The sequence below is a fragment of the Vidua chalybeata genome, chromosome 1 (assembly GCF_026979565.1).
Source record: "Vidua chalybeata isolate OUT-0048 chromosome 1, bVidCha1 merged haplotype, whole genome shotgun sequence".
Lineage (NCBI taxonomy): Eukaryota > Metazoa > Chordata > Aves > Passeriformes > Viduidae > Vidua > Vidua chalybeata.
The window spans coordinates 30,916,865-30,940,528 of record NC_071530.1 but is presented as its reverse complement, the minus strand read 5'-3'; the positions used below and the strand labels follow the sequence as shown (position 1 = coordinate 30,940,528).

The following is a 23,664-nucleotide window of genomic DNA, read 5'->3' as shown; positions in this document are numbered from 1 at the left end:
TGGATAATGGAAAGGGGGAAGTGAGATTGAGACCTGATTTGAAGGGGCTGGTATCATGCAGCATTCTTTTGACCAGAGAAATGAGTCCTGGAAGAAGTCATGTCATAGGAGGCAGTCCAGCATGCTCTACTATTCTGCAATTAAATGCTCTACATTTGCTCTACATTTTATTTGCTGGTCAGCAAATAAACTCTGGCAAAGGAACCAGAGTGAAGGCAATGCACGGCCAGTGCAGGAGATTTGGCGAGGCTGCCAAGAAACAGGAGCCTGGATTCACACACAGGCCTCAACCTCTCCGTGTGTGAGGCTTGACAGCTTGTACCTGTTGCAAGACGATGTGAGCTCACAACAAGATTGTTAATGTCATATCAGAAATATGTATATTTGTTCAACCAAGCAGCTACAGTGTCTGTATTCAAAAGCAGTAAAGGCAGTAACAACGGGCCTGGTGGCACTGGTAATGAACGCTCGTTGTGGGCGTATTTAAATACTCTCTTCAACATAACGAACTGTGTCTTTGATCCACAATTTAACAATCATGACTGAACTTGTATATGATTTTACATGTTTATGAGGGGAAAAAAATTATCACTTACAGCTTGCAGATGTTGTTGAAGAATCCATTTCAAGACACTCGTCAGGAAGACTAGTCTCTGAACCTTTTTTCAGTTTTGTTAGCTGTTCTTTTCCCTCATATTTAAAAGATTAATATTTGAACAGTATTTTTCTATGACTAAACTTGTCCACTGTTAATAAAGTGAGACAATGATCCCCTATTCCAAAAAAATATTTTTATATTTAGAAATTAAATCCAAAACGCTAGTAGACTAACCAAGTGAATGAGTAGTTAGTAATACAAAAGCAAAACTATAGGGTTTTACATGTGCAAGTATTTATGAGCATTTCTTACATGTTTTTGCATCTGCATTACTGTAGCCTGTATGTTTTGCTGAAGTATGGCAGCGTCACTGTCCAATTTATGTATGTCTTTGAAGTTTGCCATCAGCAAGAAATGCATGCAAAGGGAATCTTCATAGATCCTCTGTGATTCAGTGACTCCAAATTATCTTAGACTGATTAACTTTGGTGCATGCATTTACTGAAATGCAATTTTTTCTTATCATTTTTGAGGTAGTTTTACAACCCTTTTTATTCCCTGTTCCTACCTGAGCTTCCAGCCACAAGGCACCACCACTGCTGATCGAAACTCAAAAGTTGTCTGAAGTCCTCAAAGTTGCAGCTGTTAACACCACAATCAGTGGAACTACAATTTCATTGCCTCTGAATAATCACAGCTTCCTCACTGCACTGGATTTAAAAACCAAAAAGAATTGTGTGTGACATTGGAAGATGCCAGGTTAAGCATTGGTTGTATTATTTTGATGGAAAATGTGTACTGAAACCACCCATGTCATTTAAAGAAGTTTAAAACAGTTAATTATTTGATCTTATCTGCTCCTGTAGGTGTCAACAAAAAGAAATCATTGCATTCAAAATGAAGGCAAGAGGAACGAACCTTGCAAGATTTTTGAGTGAGCACTCCCTTGAGCTAGTCAGTGCTCAAAATATTCAGTGATTTGCAGAGACCTGCCTTCCAGAACAGGTCCCATAAAGATCTCTAAATGAAATATGCTTCTATTTCCATGTCTTTCAGTTAACAGGCACCTCGTGTACTGAAGTGATATTCCATGTTTAACAGCTTCAGTAGGGATCAGATCCTCAGAAAATGCAAACTGGAATTATTCCCTTCACTTCAGCAGAGTTGCCCTGACTGCTAGCAGATCTGGCATTATTACTTTTTTTTTTTATAACTGCATTCTCAGCATATGCTGTACTTAAATCCTACTGTTTATTGCACCTTGAAGGCTTTCTCTAAGCTGGAAAATAATTTCTAGTCAGAACCTTTGAAAACCTTAGAAGAGAAACAAGGAGAAATACGATGTTACTGGAAGATGAAGTCAGAATATTGTGTTCTTGGATTACCATTACTCCCATATTAGCAGCCTCAGTGCAAAAAATGTCAGTAGAGGCAGGGAATGCTCAGTGGCCGCCGCCTTGTGGGCTGCAGGAAATGGCTGGGCTTGCCAGCCGTGGGTGGAGGGCTGCTGGACCAGCACACACTGCTCTGGTGGTGTAGGCACTAATTACAGTCATTATGGTAATCAGAGGCAACTGGAGGTATTACTGAATAAGAGTTTCTCTTTTAAGTACCATGGGCACAGAGGTAATAGCAGCTCTGCCCAGAACTAGCCAGGTCTCAGAGTTACTTTTCACCTGGAATACTCTTAGGTTCCTGCCCTATTACTCCTAAGGGAGCCAGAAATTATCTTCCCTTTTGGTAGGCAACATTAAAGACCATTTCTGGGCATTTACGTGAGCTCTAGATTAGCCTTGTGACGTCACTTGGGAATTAAAGCCAGGTCCTGCTTTTAAGTTACAAGGATGACAAGCCAGGCCTTTTCTGAAAGGAGTGGGGTCACTGAGCTAGGAGTAACTGTGATGTACTCATAGTGCATGAGAAATTCCTTGTTAAAGGAGAAAAGTTCCAGTTATAGAATAAGCCTTTTCAGATCAGGTGGGTGTTTGTAGAGCTTTTTGAAAATTTCAGTTCAGTTTTTGAAAATTCTGGCTCAGAAAAAAAACATACATATGCAATGTAAGTATGATAATACTGTTCCTAAAGAACAAAACACCAAATACATGGTTAAATATGCATCAACAACAAGATTAGCTGATGTTTTGCTGACTCAAAAATCTGATTAAGCACTCGAGTGAATACCTAGCTGAACTGTTTCTTTATCAGCAGTGGGTTTTTTTCCTTTGCATTGTTATAAAAAGTTTTCTTTTGCTTGATGTACCTGATGGTGAGAAACAGAGTGCTTTTTTTCCAGGAAATGAATGCACAAAACCTAAGAGCTCAGATGCACAATCCTATATCAAAAATATGTGACAAAGGCCTAGTAGAACTCCACTGATTAGAGTCACTATAAAAATAAATAGCATCAAATTATCTAAGGAAAATACAACCAAACCCAGTACCTTTTTAATCTTCAAAAATGACGTGTAAGTAATTGATGAATAAAACGTGATCAATCCAGGTATCTCATACAATTCTACGATAGTTGTAAAGATAATTTTTTTTATACTACAAACATTATTGAAAGCTTAACTACTATTTCTAGTTGTACACAACATTGGAAAGGTAACCTTTACACTTCCATATCTACCATATCACACAGTAAATTTGACTAATGAATACTTAAGGTATTAGACATAAAGTACCGGATATGATAGGTCAAAAATGTTGTAACCTTAGAGTATTGTTCCAGTCATTGCAGATACATGCAGTCATCTGGCTTATTCTAACAGATCACATTTCAAGGATATGTCACAGTGAGCAGCACCATGCTGTTGAATTAAGGCGGCCAGGTAATTGTGAGAAGGGACAAGAAATCAGCTTTTAGCTCCACTCACAACTTCTTGGCTGACTTCTTATTTATCTGCTCTTTACACCACATTTCATAAAACAATTGCATTTGGGTTTATGATTAATACAGGCTAAAGCATACTTAAACTTCGGAGAAATGTTTTCTATTGAACTGATGAAAGGTTCTCAAATGGAGGAATAAACCCCAAAAACTAACTCTCACTTTACATTGAAGAAAACAATGAATTTGTGGTTTTTAAGTTTTCAGGGCCTATTAGCTCCTATATTAGTGGAGATTAAAATCTGTTTTAAAGGGATGAATAGCTGATTTACAGGTAAAAATTATAATTATGATGCAATTGATAGATATTTAGCAAATAATTGGTAAGATCAATAAGTTGGTAAGAAGGTATAACCCAAGCAATTTAATGCATTTGAGCCTTTCCAAATCTGCATTTTTATCAAGCTGAAGCAAAAAGGAGAAACCCAAGCTAGTAAATACTTACTTTCAGCTTTAAATGTCATAAAGAATATGAAACCCTTATTATTTACATCAGTTTTCAACCCCTATCTAACATAAGGAAAATCAGTTTTAAGATTTTAATGGTGCTACAGTGCATATTTCAGGTCTTACCCTGATGTCATAAATCTGATTTTCAGAAGCGGCTGCTTTCCATACAGGCACCTAAACAAAGGCTTGTCTCTCAAGGGCGTCTGGTATCTCCTGACTCTCAGAGCAAGGCACCCATGGCCAGATTTTCAAGTTCTTAACATACTCATTGCTGAAAAACAGGTCCTTGTTGACAACGTACATGGTCAAAGCAAGCCACCTACTACTTAATTCAGCACAGCTGCTTGGGATCTACAATGAGATCAGATTCTGGCTCTTTGTGTCTCTGTGTTCCTATGAGGAAGAGCAGCTTTAGGATTCAAATTTCTTTTGAATTTCTGTTTTGAACTGGATTTTTTTCCTGTTAAAAAAGGAAACCTTCTCTGGATTTTTTGCTTTGATTCCAGTCCCTCTTTTATTTGTAATTTTCTGTGCGTCTCTGAGGTCTGATAATAGAGGAACCTTTCCTCCACGGATATCCTCAGCTTTCTTTTTTGCTTGGATGAACCTTTTCATAAAACCTAGTATTCTACCCAATATGAGATTTCTGTGCCTGCATTAGGCTGAACTGGCTCATGAATTCACAAACTACTGGTGAGGATCAGTTAGAGTCTTAGATAGAAATGGCAGAGCATGTAGACCCTATTTCCTGAGGAAATCAGGCTAAAAGTAACAAGAAAAATCTTACTTTCTCCTTCTCTAGTAATCAGCCATATTCTACCCAAGTGTGGCTGAGTACAGCATGCTAATAATTTCTAGAAAAATAATACAAGAAAATCTGAGATAGAACAGTAGGTTTTTTTTTCATCACTGCTCATTGCTGTTTAAGACATGAACTTTTTGGCCCTGACCCATTCTTTTGCCTGCAGATTTTTATTTACTGTCACATGGAATATTTTTCTTGGTGACGTGTAATATAAGTGTAGTGGGATTTAATGAGGAACTAGGACCAAAAAAGGATTTTCCCAATCTGAAAGATGTTATTGTTTTGCCCAAGGAGGAAGTGCCATGTGGCCCTGAACTCTGCTGCTGCTTCTGCTTTGGATCTGGAGGCATTACTTCAGGGACTTGAAGACTGGTCTCTGCAAAACGCTGGTTGAGTCATGGGGGTCTTTGCCTTTGTTTTACTGACCGAAGTGGTAGGATTATAAACTCAAGCCAAGCTTGTTTGCCTTCTTTTGAGGTCTCTTTGTACCTTTTCTCTGTAAGAATGGACTAAGTGAACCTCCCCTGCAGAGTGCTGCAGATTTGGCTATGGGAGAGAGGTTTACTAGTGACAGAATGAAAATGGTATAAACAAAAAATACTTTGTTTAATGAACACACTTTGCATAAAGTAATCTAGCAACCAACCAAACTAAACAGCTTTAGTTACAGAGAGGAAACAAATGTTTCATGGTACAAAAGATATCTTGTGAATCTTTCCCTAGGGCACAAGTTCCATCCCACTTGTTATTTCAATAGAGAAAGAGATCTTTCTCTACCACTTTCAGAGCTCTTCCTCCAAGTCCCTTTTGGCAACCATATGTTCACCATTCCGGAATGTTCCTGCTGTGATATTCTTCAGTCCAGTTTGCCAGCTAATTTATCATTGATTGAATGATCCTCTTTAAAGTTTTTGTTATAAAAAAAATATGTTCTCTTTTTAATAAAATTTCATGTTCCATCAGCATTAAGACAGGATATACTCATTCCTTCATTAAGATAAATAGTAGAAGAAAACAATGGTTTTCCTTGAGCTGTTGGTATAAGTTGATATAAGTTGTTTCCTTGATATGTTGAAAGCCAGAACAATTCTTTTTTCTGTAGAGTTGGGAGCTCTTTTTTAAAAAAAACAACCTAATCTAACAAACAAAATCCCCCCTCCAAAAAAACCTACCAAACCAAATACCAACAAACAAAACCCAAACTCCTTGCAAAAAACAAACCCACATTTCAGTTCTTCGTGCAGATTTCCATGGAGAAATTATTTTTTTTTTTCAGAGTGCAAGCAGATCTAGTAAGTACAGATATGGATTTTGCTGCTCAATATAGCATCTTCCTTACAAAATCCATTGCTGGGCAGTGTTGTTTCAGTTTGGTCTGCTGCTGCCTTCAGCAGTTTCAGTACTCACTTGTGCTTTGGCTGTAGCTTCCCATACTATGGTACTCTTGCCACATGTTCTGTGTATTCATTAAAATGTGGTGTCACAGATTTTTTTAAACCAAATATTCACCTTGACTAAAGTCTGAGAGACAGCCTGCTGGGGATACAACATATTTTGAGCTGGGTTTTTTTTTTTTTTTTGATGTTTAACATTGCCCAGAACTGTATCCTGCCCTTCAGAAACCAGGTAAAATCTTTCTGATTCCTTTGGTTCACTATTTATCAGGAAAAGTGTGTTTGCCTGCCTGGGTGGAGTATTCATTAGAGTTTGTAAAGCCTGCTTTGTTTTAGATACGTGTGTTAGTGTAAGTCATATCTCTTAAGAATGTGATTTTTGGCAGTGTTTGATACTGGCAAGAGCCCTAATGTGATACAGAACTAGCAGGAGTGCTTTTGTTGGTATGGAATATACTCAGAGGCCTGGAATCAGTAAAAACAGCCAGAACTTCTTTTGCCAGCATTACTATATTATTAAACATTTTCTAGCATAGTCCTGTCAGAAGACCAGTTTTCACCCCCACGCTTCTCTTGGTTATTAATTGTTATTTTATTGGGAGGAATGTCCAAGTTGCTACCTCATGTGTAAATATATTTGGCCTGGATGTTTTCTGCCAGGGAAGTTTTTCTACCATTTGTGGGAAGGGGCAGGGGAAGAATCATATATTTGACCATGTCTGAGTGGATTCTTTCTATCCAGAATGTCCTGACACTGAACCTTTTTCTCCTCTCCCAGATGCAGTCATAAATCATAGTGCAGTGACCACAGCTAATTTGTGTTGGAAATAATTATAGAGGTAACTGTCATGTAGCCTACGGTTAATGGTGCCCCTCTTCTATGTCTTGATGGGCAAGGAGTTTGTATTTTTCTTCTTATGAACTTTAGGAACAACTGAAACCAATGGGATGAGAATGAAACACAATGTAAAGTGAGGGCTTGGTGTTTCCCATTCTTCGGATAAGAACTGCAGCAAACAGATGCAGGTCCAAGAGCATATGCTACGTTCTGCCTCAGTTATTCCATCTGCTGCAAGCAAATAAAATATGTTTACACACAGAACCTAAGTGTGCCCTTTGACCCTACAGTCATCGCTAGGCTTAGCCATCAAAATATGCAGTAATTTAAATACAAAGTCAGTGAAGGGGAAAGTGTACTGTAATCAGGCAAGAAGCAAAGACATGGTTGTCACTTCCCATGAATGTTATGTTACTTCAAGCCAGCATGTAATTTTTTATGCTCCCAAACACTGCCACCATTACCAGTAAGATTACAAAAGCTAAAGGATGTGGTTTGGTGGTATTCACCCACCTCCAAAGTGAGGTTAGTTCTGTGGTGTTGCTTTTGCCCTGGAGTTGGCAGCTGCTGGAGACCAGCTCTACTGCTATTGCTGCACTTTTTCTGGGCTCAGATGGACTGACCCACCATGTCTGGATTTCATCCAGGGTTTACCATATACATGTCCTCTCAGCTTCCAGACTTCCCATCTTGGAATTATCCTCATTCTTTCCTCTTATGTTCCAGGAGATTTCTCCCTAAATTCCACGAATTTCAATGACAGAAATATATCTGAGAAGTGGGTAAAACTTAGCAAACAAACAAACAAACAAAAGACAAACAAACAAAAAAAACAAAAAAAAAAAAAAACCCAAACCAAAACAAAAAAAAACCACAAAAAACCCAAAACATTGCCAGCTGAGCCTATCAGCATCTGCTATTGGTTTTGTCTGTGTGTACAGCATGCATGTACAACCAGTGCAGTTAATTAAACCCATGGAAGCTCTTATTAACTGTCCACATATTATTAGCATTCCTAAGGCCTAGGAACCTAAATCTCTTTCTGGAAGACTTTGCTCTGAAAATGAGTCAAACTGCAGAAAACTGCAGTGTCTCATCAAATGATGTTCAAAAAAAAGCTGTTGCAGTGTCTGGGTTTCTGAGGAATCTGGAAATGAAAGCTGACCAGTCAGAACTGCTTCTGGAGTGGTAGCAGACTATTGCAGTGCTGTCTTTTAAATATCTGGCTTAGATACCTTCAAGGTATATTTTATTATGCAACAAGATGCATGTGGCAGACTTTAATAAATATGTGGGAACTAATAGATGGTCACCCTTGCAGGGAAAACCCAGATAGACTAGGTTAATATTTGGGCTCTTTTGTAGTTAGGAGTTTTCCAGTGCCTAAAGGGATGCTACAAGAAAGCTGAAGAGGGACTTTTAAAAGAAACATGTAGGGACAGGATTAGAGAAAAAGGCTTTAGACTGAAAGACAAAAGTTTAGATTAGCTATTAGGAAGAAATGACATACTGAGAGGGTGATGAGGTACTGGAAGAAGTTACCCAGAGACGTTGTGGATGCCCCATCCCTGGAAGTGTTCAAGGACAGGTTGGATGGGACTTTGAGCAACCTGATCTAGTGCAAGTTGTCCAGCCCAGTGATCCAGCAAGTTGTCCAATAATTTTATGATTCTATAGCTTTATGAGACCCAGGGATCAACTCAAATCTTGTAGATGTTTTATGTGAGTCACCAGGGTCCCAACTGCAGCTTTATGGGTTCTAAACTCATTTTCTACCTGAGAAACAGCTGGGAGGGATACTATTTTAATTGAATTTTTATTAATCCCTACAAAAAGGGATGTTAAAAATCATCAGCCTAAACTTAAAGCCTTTCTGTTTAAGGTAAAATACCACTAATATTTTTAAATTATTCTTTATTCAGAAGAATGGATTAGTAAAAACATCTGGCTCTGAAAATACTTTTGCTTTTAACCAACATTTCTTTTCTGAGGTAATGTTCCATTCAGACAAATGAAGCCTAGGGAAGGTACCTTACCTAAACAGAAATTTTAAAGAGTAGTATGACATAACAGAAAAGGGATTGAAATTTAGAGTTTAGGTCACCAAAATCTTAATTTATTATTGGATTATATTAGTATGACAGTGAGTTTCAACTGGTTTGGGTTGTTATTGTCATTAGTATTAGACACACATGAAAGACATCACCTACCTCAAGAAAACCCAAAAAACCCAGGAAATGAAACATATAACAAAAATTAAATGCTTGATCTCTGGGTAAACCAGTAAATATCACTGGAAATTTTTCCCTTCTCTTCCTGGTGTCTGACAGGGCTTATCGGTCCTACATTTTCTATTTCCAGATCTTGATTTTCCAAACTATGCCTTTAGAGAAGCAGTGGTAGCAGAAATCACCTAATTTTTCTGTAACAGGCAGTTTTAGCACAGAGGGAATAACCATGCTATATTACTCTAACATCCTGCTTCTGAAAGCAGGATAAAGCTCTTTCAAAAATCTATCTTGTTGCTTAAATAATTTGGAGATGGGGCATCTCTTTCTTCGTCTTTGTCACATATGGTGAGGTGGGAAAGGCTGTTTGCTGGATTGGGTGGGAGAGAAAGTGTTCAGTTCTCTGAATGGTGCTGTAATGGATTGAACATTTGGTTGAAATAGTTGGCCATTTCAACTTCATTTTTTTTCAGGATGAAACTGCTTGCTGAGTTTCACCTCACTTTGCTGTCAGATCAAACATAACCACTTATTTTGGCAGGTTGCTTATTTGTTGGAAATCTCCCAGCAATTAACACTATTCATAAACAGCCAGGATTCTGCCTTTCTCAATTTTTTTTAATCCTATCTGACTTATACTTCAACTTTTTGAATGCAGGTTTAGGAAGCCTGTGAAATCTCTTTCCATGAAAGGGGGGTTTCTGCTGTGAGTCCTAAGAGTCATAAACCCACAGGTAGCAAATAAAAACAGGACAGGCAAATCATCCCTTCTCCGAGTCCCTGTGACCTTCCTGGCACGTTTTTCTTATCTGTCTGTTCCTGTAACCTTTGTCCTTCTAAACTTTATTCTATGAAATTCTTAAGTCACTGAAAAAAACACCTGTAATATAACATATGGGAAAATTTACTATTTCCTAAAGGACATGGGGCTAAAAAGGAACATTTTCCTCGCCACCCTGCCAAATGTTTCTGTATTCCCTCCTCTGTAGATATATGTTAGGCCACTGCCACCCCTCCTTCACTTGCTTCCTTATATCCAGTTGTCTGATTCTCTCACATGCACAGAGATGCCTAAACCGGTCATACAGGTTCAAGCAATTTCAGTCACAGTATTCAGTGCCAGTAAATCTAATTATTTCTAACTTGACCTTAATCAGAAGGCCACTCTTTGAAACCCTCCCAGCAATTCAGTGTATCTGCAGCATGGATGTGAAAGTAGAAAATCCTCAGTCTGTTCCAGTGGCACACAAGGAGCACATGCTTCCTCCTTCTCCTCTGCTTATCTCTCTCCCCACTAAGGTGAAACTTCCAGCCACCTCCCCTGGTTTCAGGTGTAATCATAAACCAGCTCAAGGCAATTATGGGTAATGTAGTCCCATGGTTCACGCCTGTCTGTTTGAACCAGCAGTGCCAGGTTCTGGCTAGACTGCACATTCCAGCAGGCATTGCTCAGCACTCCGAAGAGGGAGGCTCACCAGGTGTGCTCCAGCACCACCTGAACCCTGAGCACGCTGGAGTGTTTCAAAGCCAGAGCAGGAATAAGAGCTCCTTCAACAGTACAGATGTCTTGAACAAAAACATAATTTGGATCTAGGGAAAAGATCTTAGTTTCCAGAATGGTGAGTTTGCTTTTTTTTCTTTCAAGTAGCTTTTGCTAGTTACATTTAAAATACATTGGAGGATCTGAAATATCAGAGTCGTTTTCTGCCTAGTACTATTGCATCAGTCCAATACTATCTTTTGGCCATTGCTAGTTCCAGGTGCTACTGGAGAAGGTGCAGAATTTATGTACATTTTGAATTGCATGATATCGTACCCCAGGGTGATTTGGGATGTGTGGAGGAAGTCACTTGCTAAGTGCTGGTGATTGCCTTTGCTGAGAACATAAGTAGTGGTGACTCTCCTAAAATTTTTAATCAGTTTTAAGCTCGCCTTCTCTGTCTTTTTACTTCTGTGAAATGAGCTGCTGTAGATTGGGGTGTGTGCGCACGCATGCACCTCTGTGGGCTTTGTTTTTTTTTTTTTTTTTTTTTTTGGTTGATTGGTTGGTTTGGTTTTATTGAAGCACTATATGAACTAAAACAGTCCATGCATGCAGCTGTTGGGTTGGCCTCCCTCTTTTGAGTTGGAGATCAGAATGGTGAACACCCCCTAACAATCCTCCCTGAGAACAAGGCAGCCATTAGAAGTTAGAGAAAGAGAATTTAAAGAGCACATATACTTCTGGACACTAAAATTTTCATTATCTTTTAAAAGAATCCTTGAAAAGTAATATCTCCAGCCTAAATGGAGGCAAGACCTATTATGCTGACATACCTTGAACCAACTCCCTTTATGGCTAAAAAATAACAAGCAGAACTGGCTGGTCTGTTTAAAAATAGAAAGATTTAATTGAAAGACAAAAAAAGAAACAGTTCTTTTCCTACCTGTTATTACCACTCAGCTAATACCTCTTTTTTTCATATGGAGGTATTTTTTTAAGAAGAAAGATCAAAATTTTAACAGCTTGGGAATAGATTTTGACTAGCATTATTATGAAAGGGAAATAGATATCCTCCTGAGTAACTGATATAGGGAGAGGAGAAGTGAAGGAATTATTGCTGCTGGGTAGATCTTGGGAGGCACAAATTGCCACACTGGCACCACTTTCCTGGCTCAAAATCATGTATTTGACAGTAGTTAATATAAAAGGCTCAGACGTTGAATTTATACTCTGAAAACAGTTGCAGAGTGTCTGTGTTGGGTGGGACATACACAATGGGATTAACAGCACAAGTTCAAGCTGGTTATTGACGTGTTAGAATCCAGAGCATGGTGTTTGCCTTGAGTACATTAAAAGCCAGGAATACCGATGTTTGTATTCACTACTACAACAATATCCTGTGGGAGTGTGTTCAACAGGCTAATTACACAGAGTCATAGAATCAAAGAATTGCTTAGGTTGGAAAAGACCCCTAAGAACATAAAGTCCAACCATTACACCAGCACTGCCACGTCTGCCACTAAACCATGTCCCTGAGAGCCACACCTATACATCTTTTAAATACCTCCAGGGATGGTGACTCCACCACTTCTCTGAACAGCCTGTTCCAAGGCTTGACAACCCTTTTGGTGAAGAATTTTTTCATAATATCCAATCTAAATCTTCCCTGGCACAACTTGAGGCCCTTTCCTTTTGCCTAACTGCTTATTAGCTGGGAAAAGAGACTGACCCCACACCTCACTACAGTCTCCTTTTCAGGTAGTTGTAGAGAGCAATAATGTCCCCCTTGAACCTCCTTTTCACCAGCCTAAACAACCCCAGCTCCCGCAGCTGTTCCCAAAATACTTGTGTTGTACTCCCTTCAACTATTTTTTGTTCTTCGGACTTGCCACAATATGTTGTAATAGAAGGTTTATTTAACATTTAAATATTTGGTTTAAGTTCTTGTGCTGTCTTGCTTCCTTGTCTTTCTCCTGTTATTATGGCTAATTGGGTTCAATTGCACACTTCTTTGTTATTTAATGTTTCTGCAACTCTGTATCATAGTGATTTCCCCCTTTGGCCCTGGAATATTTGTATTTGGTGGGCTACCTGTGAGAGATTTCTATGAATGATATCCAAGGAAAAAAAAAAAAAAAAAAACAAATCCTTTGATTCTCACTATCTCTGAATTTGGATGCCATTCCTCTCTATTTTTCAAAATAGATGAACTCAAGATCCTTGAGAAGCTACATGTCTTCATGCTAGTATAAACTTTGGCACAAGTCCCTGCAGGGAAGTCCATCCTTGAAATATGGATACAAAATATGTGGAACAAACACCAAAAACATACAGTGCAGAGATATAAATCACACTGCTGTAAAAGTCAAAAGACTGGTTTTTTTTGGACAGAACAGCCAATTAGTCAACCTAATCTGATGATCTCTAGAGGATGTCCTCCTGTCTGAAGAGCGGAGCTCTGAAGTAGTGGCAGCTGTAGTTCATCATATTTCTACACCACAAACATGGTGCATACTTGTAAGAAAATTTGCAAAACAATAAGCATAGCTCTATCTGGAACTATAGGCTCTTCTATCACTTTTCCTACTGCATAGAATTGTAATTTACCTCACAGATCCCACAATGGAAAATAAAACATGATTTGGAAAGATAAAAAAAGCTACTTGAATACCATCCTTTTCCTTGTGTCCCATATACTGCTGCTATCCCCAAATGTTTAATCAAATTTTACCTGAGATCTTTTTAAATTCTGTGGAAACCTTTTCTTCTCATCTCTTGCCCTCTTTCTGGAAATATTTTCAGTTCACCTCCTTCAAGTTTGCAATTTCAAGAGGCAATAGATGGTTTTTTTTCAGAAACTGAATTCCAGAGTAAAGGTGATATCACATACTAACGGAAAACATGTACTTCAATTAGCCCTGCAATATTTTACCATCTTTTCATCTGCTTCTCAGTACAGATGAGTATCCCATTTGCATTTCTCTACATCCTTTTTAAACTGCTGAAGGTCATGCTTAAGCTTTTCCTAAGAAATTTCAACTAGATTAGAAATCAATGTTTATGAGTAATTTCAAATTGTTCCTTTGAGACCACCTTTTCTTATCGACAGCAAACCTAATCTCACGCTGTCTGATTTGTTAGTCTTTCCCATAGTTTTTCATAGTCTGCTCTAGTGTTAATAATCTCAGAAATTTAGATTTGTGAGCAAACACAGTCAAAGACTCTCCACTGACTTTCCCTTTCCACCCTTCAGAATTTCCTCAAAGAGCCTATTGTGTACTTTGATATGTGGGGTCACTGCAGTACATCCCTACCAAGGACCAGTGGTGAAACTAAATCAGGGCTTTGAAACACTGAAAGCATCAGAAAACTGAAACAATTGTGTAGCTTGTGGCAAGGGAGGTTTTGGGCTCTGGTTTAGTGTCTTTTTGGTGATGAGCAAAAGTTTTTAGGTTTGGAGGTACATGAAATTTTATAGAAGGCATATATTGATTATTTACTGTAAGAGTAGGAGTCCTTTTCTTGTGCACCTGAACTTCAGCTTGTAAGTCAGCCTGATCAAGGAGAAGATGGCTGACTATTTAGCTGAAAACTATATTATATGCTGCCTCTCCCTTGCTGTGTGTGTGACTCTGGAGGCTGAAATACTCTGGAATTCCACAGCCCAGAAGAGAATAATTGAGGACTTATGTTTGGGATATGTATTTACAAAAGACTTTAGATGACAATTATTTGAGTCCAAAATGTAAAGAGTAGACTATGTTGCCATTTTCTTTAGCTCTCTCAATGGGGAAAAAACCTCTTTGAATTATTAGAGAAAGTCTGCCTTCACTGGAGACTCAAAGTACTTACAAGTCTTTGTGTTCTTCTTTGCTGCACACCTGTGAGACGGAAAGCTGCCACTTTACTTTGGGTAACTCCTTGAACTCCATATAAGCTCAGTAATGGCTGAGTGCTGCAGAATGAGGTAGTCCCCTTTCCCATACCCAGCCACTGCTCCCTGCAGGCCAGCATAGGAGGACACTGAGTCATTGTGCCTGGACCAGCTCCGGGTGAGACCAGATAAGCACCAGTGTTGATGCAAAGGAGGTGCAGGACTGCTGTTTTCTGGAGCAGCCAGACAGTCAGCCACCAGTCAGATGGCATCCCCAAGACCAGGCTTAGCCTCAAGCACAATGCCACATGATCTCATTTCTTTTCTAACACTTTGAAGACTTGGGAGACTTGACCCTTCTTCTATTCCAGGCTTGCTCTGAACTAATTCTTTAATCTCTCTCTCTCTCTCTAGAGATATATAATATTTCCCTTCATTAAATGGGGGTTCACAAGTATTTAAATTGATTAAAATTATTCTAAATCATATTAGTTTACACTTTAATCTGTACTGACCTCTAGTTAGATATAATGATATTATTTCAGGTTTCATCTTTACCTACTAATAACTGCTAACAGCCTTGCTTGTCCATTGTGCCAGTCATCCTGTGATCATGCCAAAGGAAGCAGTTCCTTTCCCCTGCTGAATAAGCTGTATCACAAAACATTCATGTAGCAACTTGACAAGGAGTTGTTCAAGCTCTCACCTGAACCTACGTCTGTAAAGAATTCCAAAAGTTTCATGAGTCAATGCAAAGCTTGTGACCCATCTATAGCAAATCCTAAAGCCTCATTTCTGTCCTGTGATCCTAAATGGGACCACAGTTTGGATATGTATTTACATTGAGAATAAACTGTTTTTCTACATGCACTAAGCTGCTTAATTAAAAGGAAATTACATTGTCTGAAATAGCCTGGGGGAGGGACAACTTATGAGACTTTGAAGTGGTTGGTTTATATTCATACATGATCTCACACAAGACCTCTGAGCCCTGAAGAAAAGGGCTGTGATGTGATGATAACCTTCTTGGGTTCATTCTGATCCACTAGCTTTAGCAGGATCTCTGTAAAGGTGGGAGGGGTGGGGCACTGCAGAGAGACAAGAAATATAGATTTATTCATAGGACTGCCCTAATTCCTGTAGCACTAATTGTTACCTGTTGCTCTGTGTGAAATTATAGTGTCTCAAACATGAGTAATGACAGATTGTTCTGCTTAGGGACTTTTCTTTTCTTTTCTTTTCTTTTCTTTTCTTTTCTTTTCTTTTCTTTTCTTTTCTTTTTTTTTTTTTTTTTTTTTTTTTTTTTCTTTTCTTTTCTTTTCTTTTCTTTTCTTTTCTTTTCTTTTCTTTTCTTCTTTTCTTTTCTTTTCTTTTCTTTTCTTTTTTTCTTTTCTTTTCTTTTCTTTTCTTTTCTTTTCTTTTCTTTTCTTTTCTTTTTTTCTTTTCTTTTCTTTTCTTTCTTCTTTTCTTTCCTCTTCTCTTCTCTTCTCTTCTCTTCTCTTCTCTTCTCTTCTCTTCTCTTCTCTTCTCTTCTCTTCTCTTCTCTTCTCTTCTCTTCTCTTCTCTTCTCTTCTCTTCTCTTCTCTTCTCTTCTCTTCTCTTCTCTTCTCTTCTCTCACTTGCATTGAGCACTGGACACTAATATGTCAGAGCAGAAAAGGGCTACTAATCAGGAAAACATGTAGGAGAGCCCTTTGCACCTTGGAATTCCCTGGTGTATTTTAACCAGTAATGACTGTACTGAAGTCACAAAACATAAACTATTGTGTGCACTACTCACGTGCTCCCCAGATAAGGAGGAACTTAGACTTTTCCTCATCTCATGCAAAAAATGGTAGCAGAAACAGAAGGACAATATTTTGAAAGTCTGAACTTGATGGAAGTTGCATTTTCCACCACTGCAAATATTTTTCAATAACAAATAGTATCAGACTTCTAAGTTTGGCTACTATTAAATTGTTTTACCGGATAAATGAAGACATGGGGGAGAGAAACACTGTAAGGTGTGTGCATCTATATCAGTATTTTTCTGCTGCATGTTACAGCATAGCTACAGTTTACTTGTATCTGATTTCATTTCACAGCTGGAAAGGGAAGGCAAACATAGCAGTGTCAAAGGCTGCCATGAGCTGTTATGAACACTTGCCTTGCTCCAGTTAATTGCCTTTTCAGGGTGTAGGCACTTGAGAGAAGGACTCTTGTGATATTTATGCAATTATTTTCATCCCTTTGGTCTTAGTGACAGTTCTCTTCCCATGGCACTTTTCAAGTCCTGTTCCCATTCACTGATTTTCTGAGTGGTCTGGGACAAGCTATTTGGAGATGGATTTTTAAGGAGTTAGCACTTGTTTACACAATTCTTACAGTAGGAGTGGAAGACACTGGAATATGGTTATCAGTTTCTTTGTAGTTTAGTCTTCCCATCTTGGTTTGGAGTTTAGACTACTTAACCTTCAAAGGTTGCCTTCAAAGGTAATCTTCCAACACAAACTATTCTATGATTTTATGATATGTAAACTTGTTTATCCATTTTCCCCCATCCCTACACTTCCTTATCTTGTGCATTAAACAATCAGTTTGTTGGTATGAGGCTCTGTTTTTATGTATTTGTACAAAGATTAGCAGAGAGATGCTATTCCAGCTAGTTCTACCAGAATATCAATGAAAAAGTAAAAGAAAACCCTGATTTGAGCCCCAACACAATATAAACACAAGCTCTGAGGCTCAGAATTGGATTTTTTTTTTAACATTGACAGTTCAATAAAAAGTTTTACAATCACACAATTTGTCCACAATAAAAGCTAGGTAAAATTCTATGGCCTTGATTCTTCATAAGAAGAGGAAAGATGATGGTTTTGTTGGGTTTTTTTTGTTTGTTTGTTTGTTTGTTGTTTTTTTTTTTTTTTTTGCTTTGAAATCTATCAATAAATCTAATTTAGTGATTCTGAAATTATCATAACCATAGGATTTTCCAGATTTCTATGGTGGTGCCAAAAGCTGTGTCTTGCCACAGATAGGTCTATGAGGCTGAAAAACCTAAATGTTTCCTAGGCGGCAAATCACGTCTCTCCTAATATGGAGAAAGTACAGCAAAAGCTCACTCTGTTTCCCTGTAGGCAGGAGGTTCACTTATGGATTATGAGTTAAATTTCAGGTTTTTTAAAATGCTGATCTCTAAAGAACTCTAAAATTAAATTACTTGTGTGGATGCTAGTGATTCAACATACTGAATGATGATGATAGACAGTGACTTACCATTTAAAAATATTGCTAAAATCAGCAATTTGAGATGAATCTGCACTGTAAAATAAAATGATCTGAACCAGTTTTCACAGCAGAGCCAATGGTTTAGTTACATTTATCAAGACTGTTGGGGCATAACATCATTTCTTCTTTTGTGGACTAAAATCTCCTGAAGTTCTGAATATTAGAACTTGCACCATCTTAGACAAATATCTTCTTATGTTCTCATTTATGACTTCTGTGTGATACTTTTCACTTCTGGTGGATGTGACATAGCTGTATAATAGCTAACAGAAAAACACCACATTATAGAAGGTGTTTAGATCATAGTGATTCAAGTTTTGAGCAAAACATATTTCTATTTTTTACAGATGAAGGAACCTATACAAATACAACCCTGGCAGGAGTTGACCTAAACTTAACTTCATGCTGGCCAACATTTGGACCATGCACCTCCAAGAATATTTTCCAAATTAAAGTTTACGTGAGGTTTTGGAAGCAGAATATATTTAATCTGAGTATCAGTTTATATACTTCATGCTTTTCTTTCCCTTTCTGTATTAGACAACATTTTGTTGGAGAATCTTGTGTTCTGCAAATATCTGCTTGTCATCATCAGTGACCTGAAATATAGATGAATAATTGCCATAAAAGGGAGGCTGAAAAACACATTCAATAAATTGCACAATTAGGATTACATGTGTCTGTAGGATAGAGATAAAATAAATAACAGGAGTCTCCTCTCTCATTACAGGCAAGGAAAAATGCCTTAAGCAAAGTTACTTGGTGTCATGCACAAAAGTGCACATCAAGGTGTGTACTTGACTTGCTATTTGTAAGCTAAATGTTAAAAGGATGTTTATGATATTTAGGACATCATGACACTTGTATACTTTAATCAAGGAACCACTAGCAGTGATGGCAAGGATATATGTGCAATGGTAGGAATGAGCTGATTAACCTAAACAGACTTTCAACTGCACTGTAAATATAATGTGCATGCTCTATAGAAAAAAAAATAAAATCCAACACAAAATAACAAATTTGGTTAGGAAAAACTGAACGATGGAATTTTGCATATAAGGTTCTGCAGTATGTCACATAAGAAAACACACCTTTTGAACCTTATTATATTGAGGTGTAGGAGCTAGTTAAAGGTGTAAATCTCAAGACTTGATGCCAAGGAGGTGAGATGGGTAAGGAAATGCTTTGTTCATCAAAGTCAGTGACCTTATGAAGGGCTGTGAATTCTTCCTCCCACATTGTGGTACAAATGGAGCAAGGGCAGCAAACTTACGAAGGTGAGACCAGAAAAAGTTTTTCTTCAGGGCTGGTATTTGGAAGGTGTTCCTGAATAGGCTGAATTCTCTGAGCTAACCCATAGCAGGTGCCTTCAGGTTCCTAACTAGGAAAATCAAAGCACTAAAAAGCTACTGTGAGGTCTGGATTTTAGTTTATTTTACTTGTAACCTTGTATTTGGTCCATTTCTGTCTAAAGCAAAGGCTGCTCTGCTGTTACTGATCAGATTGAAACAGGCCAGCTAGAAAAATTCTAGCTTCCTAGAAACATAGATCCCAAAAGAAACAGCCTGTGCTGGTTTCTGTAGGGGCTTTGTGCCCTGGGCTGTTTAGTGGTATTTGAGATGGATGTCTGTTCCTTTCAACCTGCTGTAGCCAATGTATGGGACACTGTTGGTAGTTTTCTCCAGCAGGGAGAGATCATCCTCCCCTCCTGCAAGCCAGGCTGTCAGAAAGAAAAACTCAAGACATCACATGAAAATTTCATTTTCCAAGTAGTACTTGTGAAATTAATGTGGTTTTTTCAGGATGTTTAAATATCCTAGTGGTCTCAAATAAATTTTCTGTAATTTCTGTAGTCTGACATTAGCCTATAGGGCAGTTTCACTTTGTATACCAGATGTTTATTCTTTCTAGTGAGTGGAGCATCATATGGCTACAGAGGTGGGCTTAGATGATAAATGCCACCCATGTTTTTTTTTTTTGTGTAGGAAGCCAGTGAAATCACAGAGCTTCAGCTTTTTCAAAGACTTAATAGTATAAAATATTGAACTTGCTTAGTCTTTATAAAATTGAAATGCAAGCATACTCAGTGTCTGTGAATGGTGATGCAAAACAGAGGATTGAAACTAGTACTGTCACAAGGTTTAGGAGTTGCTGGTTCTTTCACCAGTTTTCTTGGTGAAAATTAATTTTCTTCTTGTAAAAGTTCTTGGAAAAAGGAAAGAATACTTGGAGTTGTGGATTCATTTTTGTTTAGGGTTTGGGTGTTTGTTTTGGTTTGGTTTGGGGTTTTTGGTTTGGTTTTTTATTTGTTTGTTTGGGTTTTAATTGTTTTCTTTTGTTTGGTTTTTATTTATTGGAAGGAGGAAAGGAGACAGGGACAGACCAAAGGGGAAGCTGGACATAACATACTGTATAAATGCTGTGATTCTATCTAAGAGTTACTAATCTACAGCTTTTCACTTCCGCTGAAAAGGCAATAACTTCAACTGTGGTGAAAAATGGTAAAGCTTGCTGAGACAGAAAAATTGAAATAAAAGTCTGGACAGATATTTTGAACTGATGAAGTATAATCAACTGCATTTCTGAATCATTGTCTTGAGATTTTCTGCAGGGGTGTCTGAGAAACTCAGTTTGGGAATTTAATAAGTTTGCTTTCAGTCCTAATTTCTAAGCAATTTGTGACTACATCTCTTCAGCCATTGCTTTTATTTCAGGATGTCAGCCAGATTTTTTAGGACAAATGAATTTTTTTCTGCAACTAAACTGACTATTTTTTGCATGTAAAAGTATGACATTTATGATAATTTATGGGTTGGTTTGGGTTTTTTTTTTTTGCCCTTTGACATGTGACTGGAGTGGAGAATCTTTTATGTTATAGAGCTTGAGCCACTGACATCCTCATTTTCTGTCCTATGCTTATTCCCTCAAAATCTCTAACACAGTGTCATAGCCAGTGAACCTGTGTGGAGATAGGGAAGGAAATAAGAAAGAAGGAAGCAACAACTTTATGCCTTCTTTCTTTTTGCACCACTGCCATATTAAATGCAGAGAAGAAATAACATTAAGTTATTATTAACATTAAGCTTTCTTCATGGCAAATGGTATGGAAAAATATTATAGAGCTGTGTGGGACAGATTCCTTGCATCATTAGGCACCCATGAGTGTATAGTGCCAGGTCAGACTATTCCTGAGCAATTAGAACTCTCTCAGCTGCTTCATCAAATTTTGCCCTCACTGATGTTGGCTCAGAAGGAAGAGCAGGAACCAGTGGGAAGGTAGGGTGCCTGTAGCAACCTGATGGACAGGGATGTCAGGAAAAGCAAGTTGGAGCTCTGCTGTTGCTTTTGGAGGGAATAGGGACAACATGAGATAAAAGTCAGCACAGGGATGCCTGGGCTAATGTGGTATCCAATTTGTTGTACAAACATTTCACTGATTAATTTTGGATATCAGCCAATTGTCTGGTGAGAACCTCATGAGTGGCTTCTGTGTCTGAGTTGTTCAGGGAACCAGGACAAAAGAATACACAGCCTTAAGATGCTTCCAGTGGGTAATACTATCAATCGCACTATAATAGTGTGGTTTTCCTGGGTGGGAAAACTGGCTTTCCACAGAGTACTGCATCTAGGCTAATGGTGTGCATCACCAGAAGGAGAACTGCTGCTGAAAACACAGTTGGATACATGGTGCAGTGAAGAGAATGAAGATGATTAAAAAATATAGGGATGGGAGGAAGAAGAGACCTGGAACAATTATCTCTTACACTTCTTGCTTCCACTTCTGTAAAGAGAAATTTGTTGAAGAGTGACTGTAACTGCTGCATAAAAATGGATGAGATTGAACATGTTATTCTGCTTATTATACCAAACATTAACAACTAAAAGTATAGATGTCCACCTCTAAACAGGGAGGGATAGACAGTTCAATGAATGATCCTGTAAAGCAGCTAGATTTAAAAACTAAATTTAGACACATAAAGGCATGCAATTTATTGGAAACTTGTTGTCTCAAATCTTCCTGAAGTTGATTGCTCCTTCAGAAGAAGATCCCCAGTGATTTTGTGATCCCCAGTTCATTCTGTGATAATGAACACTATATTTAATTTTTTTTTCTTAATAGAATCACTGTCACTTTGGTTCTAAAACTACCAGCAATACTGGAAGTAGCAGTTCCTCATTTGCATAGTTAGGACTTCTTCCTTTTTCCTCTGAAATGTGAAGTCTTCTGTAATTAGAGATGGATCATTAAATGGGACCTGATATTGCATGGCAGTTTATCTTTCTCTGACTTCATTTTCGTTAGTGGATATTTACCATTTTAGAATCAAACTGACAGTCATATTATTTCAGTGAAAGTATTCAGTTAACAATACTATTAAGAGTAGTAGTTGAAAGTATGGTTCAGAGGTTCAAATGTCCTTCATTAGTAGAGAAACTATCCATTTAAACATGTATCCTATTTGATAGAAATAATTGGGCCTTTTCTTGTCAAGAGCATGAGTGATTGTTATGTAAAGGGAGAGTCTGCAGTATAATGAGAGGTGCTGTTTTTGGCTTTTAGAGAACAAAATACATTTTAATGAACTCCTCTCCCTTCTTCCCTTCAAAATTATATTGTCAAAAATAACTTTAAAATATTGGCAGGTGTAACTTAATGGACAGCTCAGACTATTATTAACAACACAGGCACAAATGTTTTAAATGCAATGATGTCTCACTTCTGGAGAAAAGATCCAACCAAACTTGGGGAACTGTAATTGCCATAAAAAGCAAAAAAGAAAAGTTCCCTTTCTGCCATTTATCTTGGAAGTTGTCTCTGTGATTAAGGCTCCCTCTCTGATGATCTTTTTGCCATGTTCCTAAAGTGTCAAGGATTATTAAACAAGTTCTTCAGTCGAAAGAGATCAATACACAAAAAAAACAGGTAACAGCCTTTCCTTGCGAATATTACTGTGATCTATCAAACATACTATTAGTGCTGGTACATGTTCCCTGTGTCTGTTATGTGGTCAGTCAAGTAGAGCAAAATGTAGTTTGTGGATGCATTGAAGAATGATTATGCTTGCAGTTATTAACTCTCTGAACTAACCTCTAATTATAACCAGAAGAATCCTTGTCAAATGGATTTACTTTCTTCTACTATATTTAATAAATTATTTTTCCCAAATGAGTAGTTGCCTGTTTTATTAATTTTTTCCATGTTGAGCTGATCACATGTCACACTTTTCCCATTGTTTCTGCCATCTCAGTATTTGTCTTCCTTTATATTTCCCAAGAGAAATGGAACAACTGATTGACATGTATCTCCCCTCTTCACCATGCCATTCTTGCCCTACACAACTGGGGTAGCTTTTTCGCTAGTTTATACATTTTGAAAACTTGCCTGAGATAGTTTAAACCTTGCAAAGGAAATTCTTCATGTGTATTAATATGTTAATTCATTTTCTGCTTGGGATGTGTGTTGGGGTTTTTTTGTCCCCACTCCAAGTTAACCAACATCAAACCAAAGTGTTCCATGTGAAAAGGTCCACCTGACAGTATAGACTTTCTGACATGTTTTTCCTTTGTGCTGAGGCAGAATTCTGTCACACTCATGGAAAGAAGCTTTTCTAGTACCTCATCTCATCAAAAGCACAGCACATTGTAGTGTCCCCCTATATCCTTCTCTGGGCACTCACCTCAATTTGCTGAAACTAGGACAGCAGAAGCCTAAGGGCACCTTTTATATGCCTGGATATCAAGTTCAATTTCCTGCAAGGCTCTTATTGCATATTTTGCTCATGCATCTTTAATCTACACCTGTCCAAAATAAAGTGTCACTATCCAGGCAGCACACT

The 23,664-nt window shown here is 38.0% G+C and overlaps 1 protein-coding gene across 1 annotated transcript in view; it reads left to right on the top strand.

The window, feature by feature from the left end:
• Window positions 1–10,744: 10,744 nt before the first annotated feature.
• MACC1 (MET transcriptional regulator MACC1) overlaps window positions 10,745–23,664 on the top strand; it is a 34,730-nt gene continuing 21,810 nt past the window's right edge. The window contains exon 1 of the mRNA XM_053947469.1: window positions 10,745–10,822. Coding sequence (XP_053803444.1) covers window positions 10,820–10,822 — 3 coding nt within the window. The 5' untranslated portion in view covers window positions 10,745–10,819. The remainder of the gene's footprint in view (window positions 10,823–23,664) is intronic.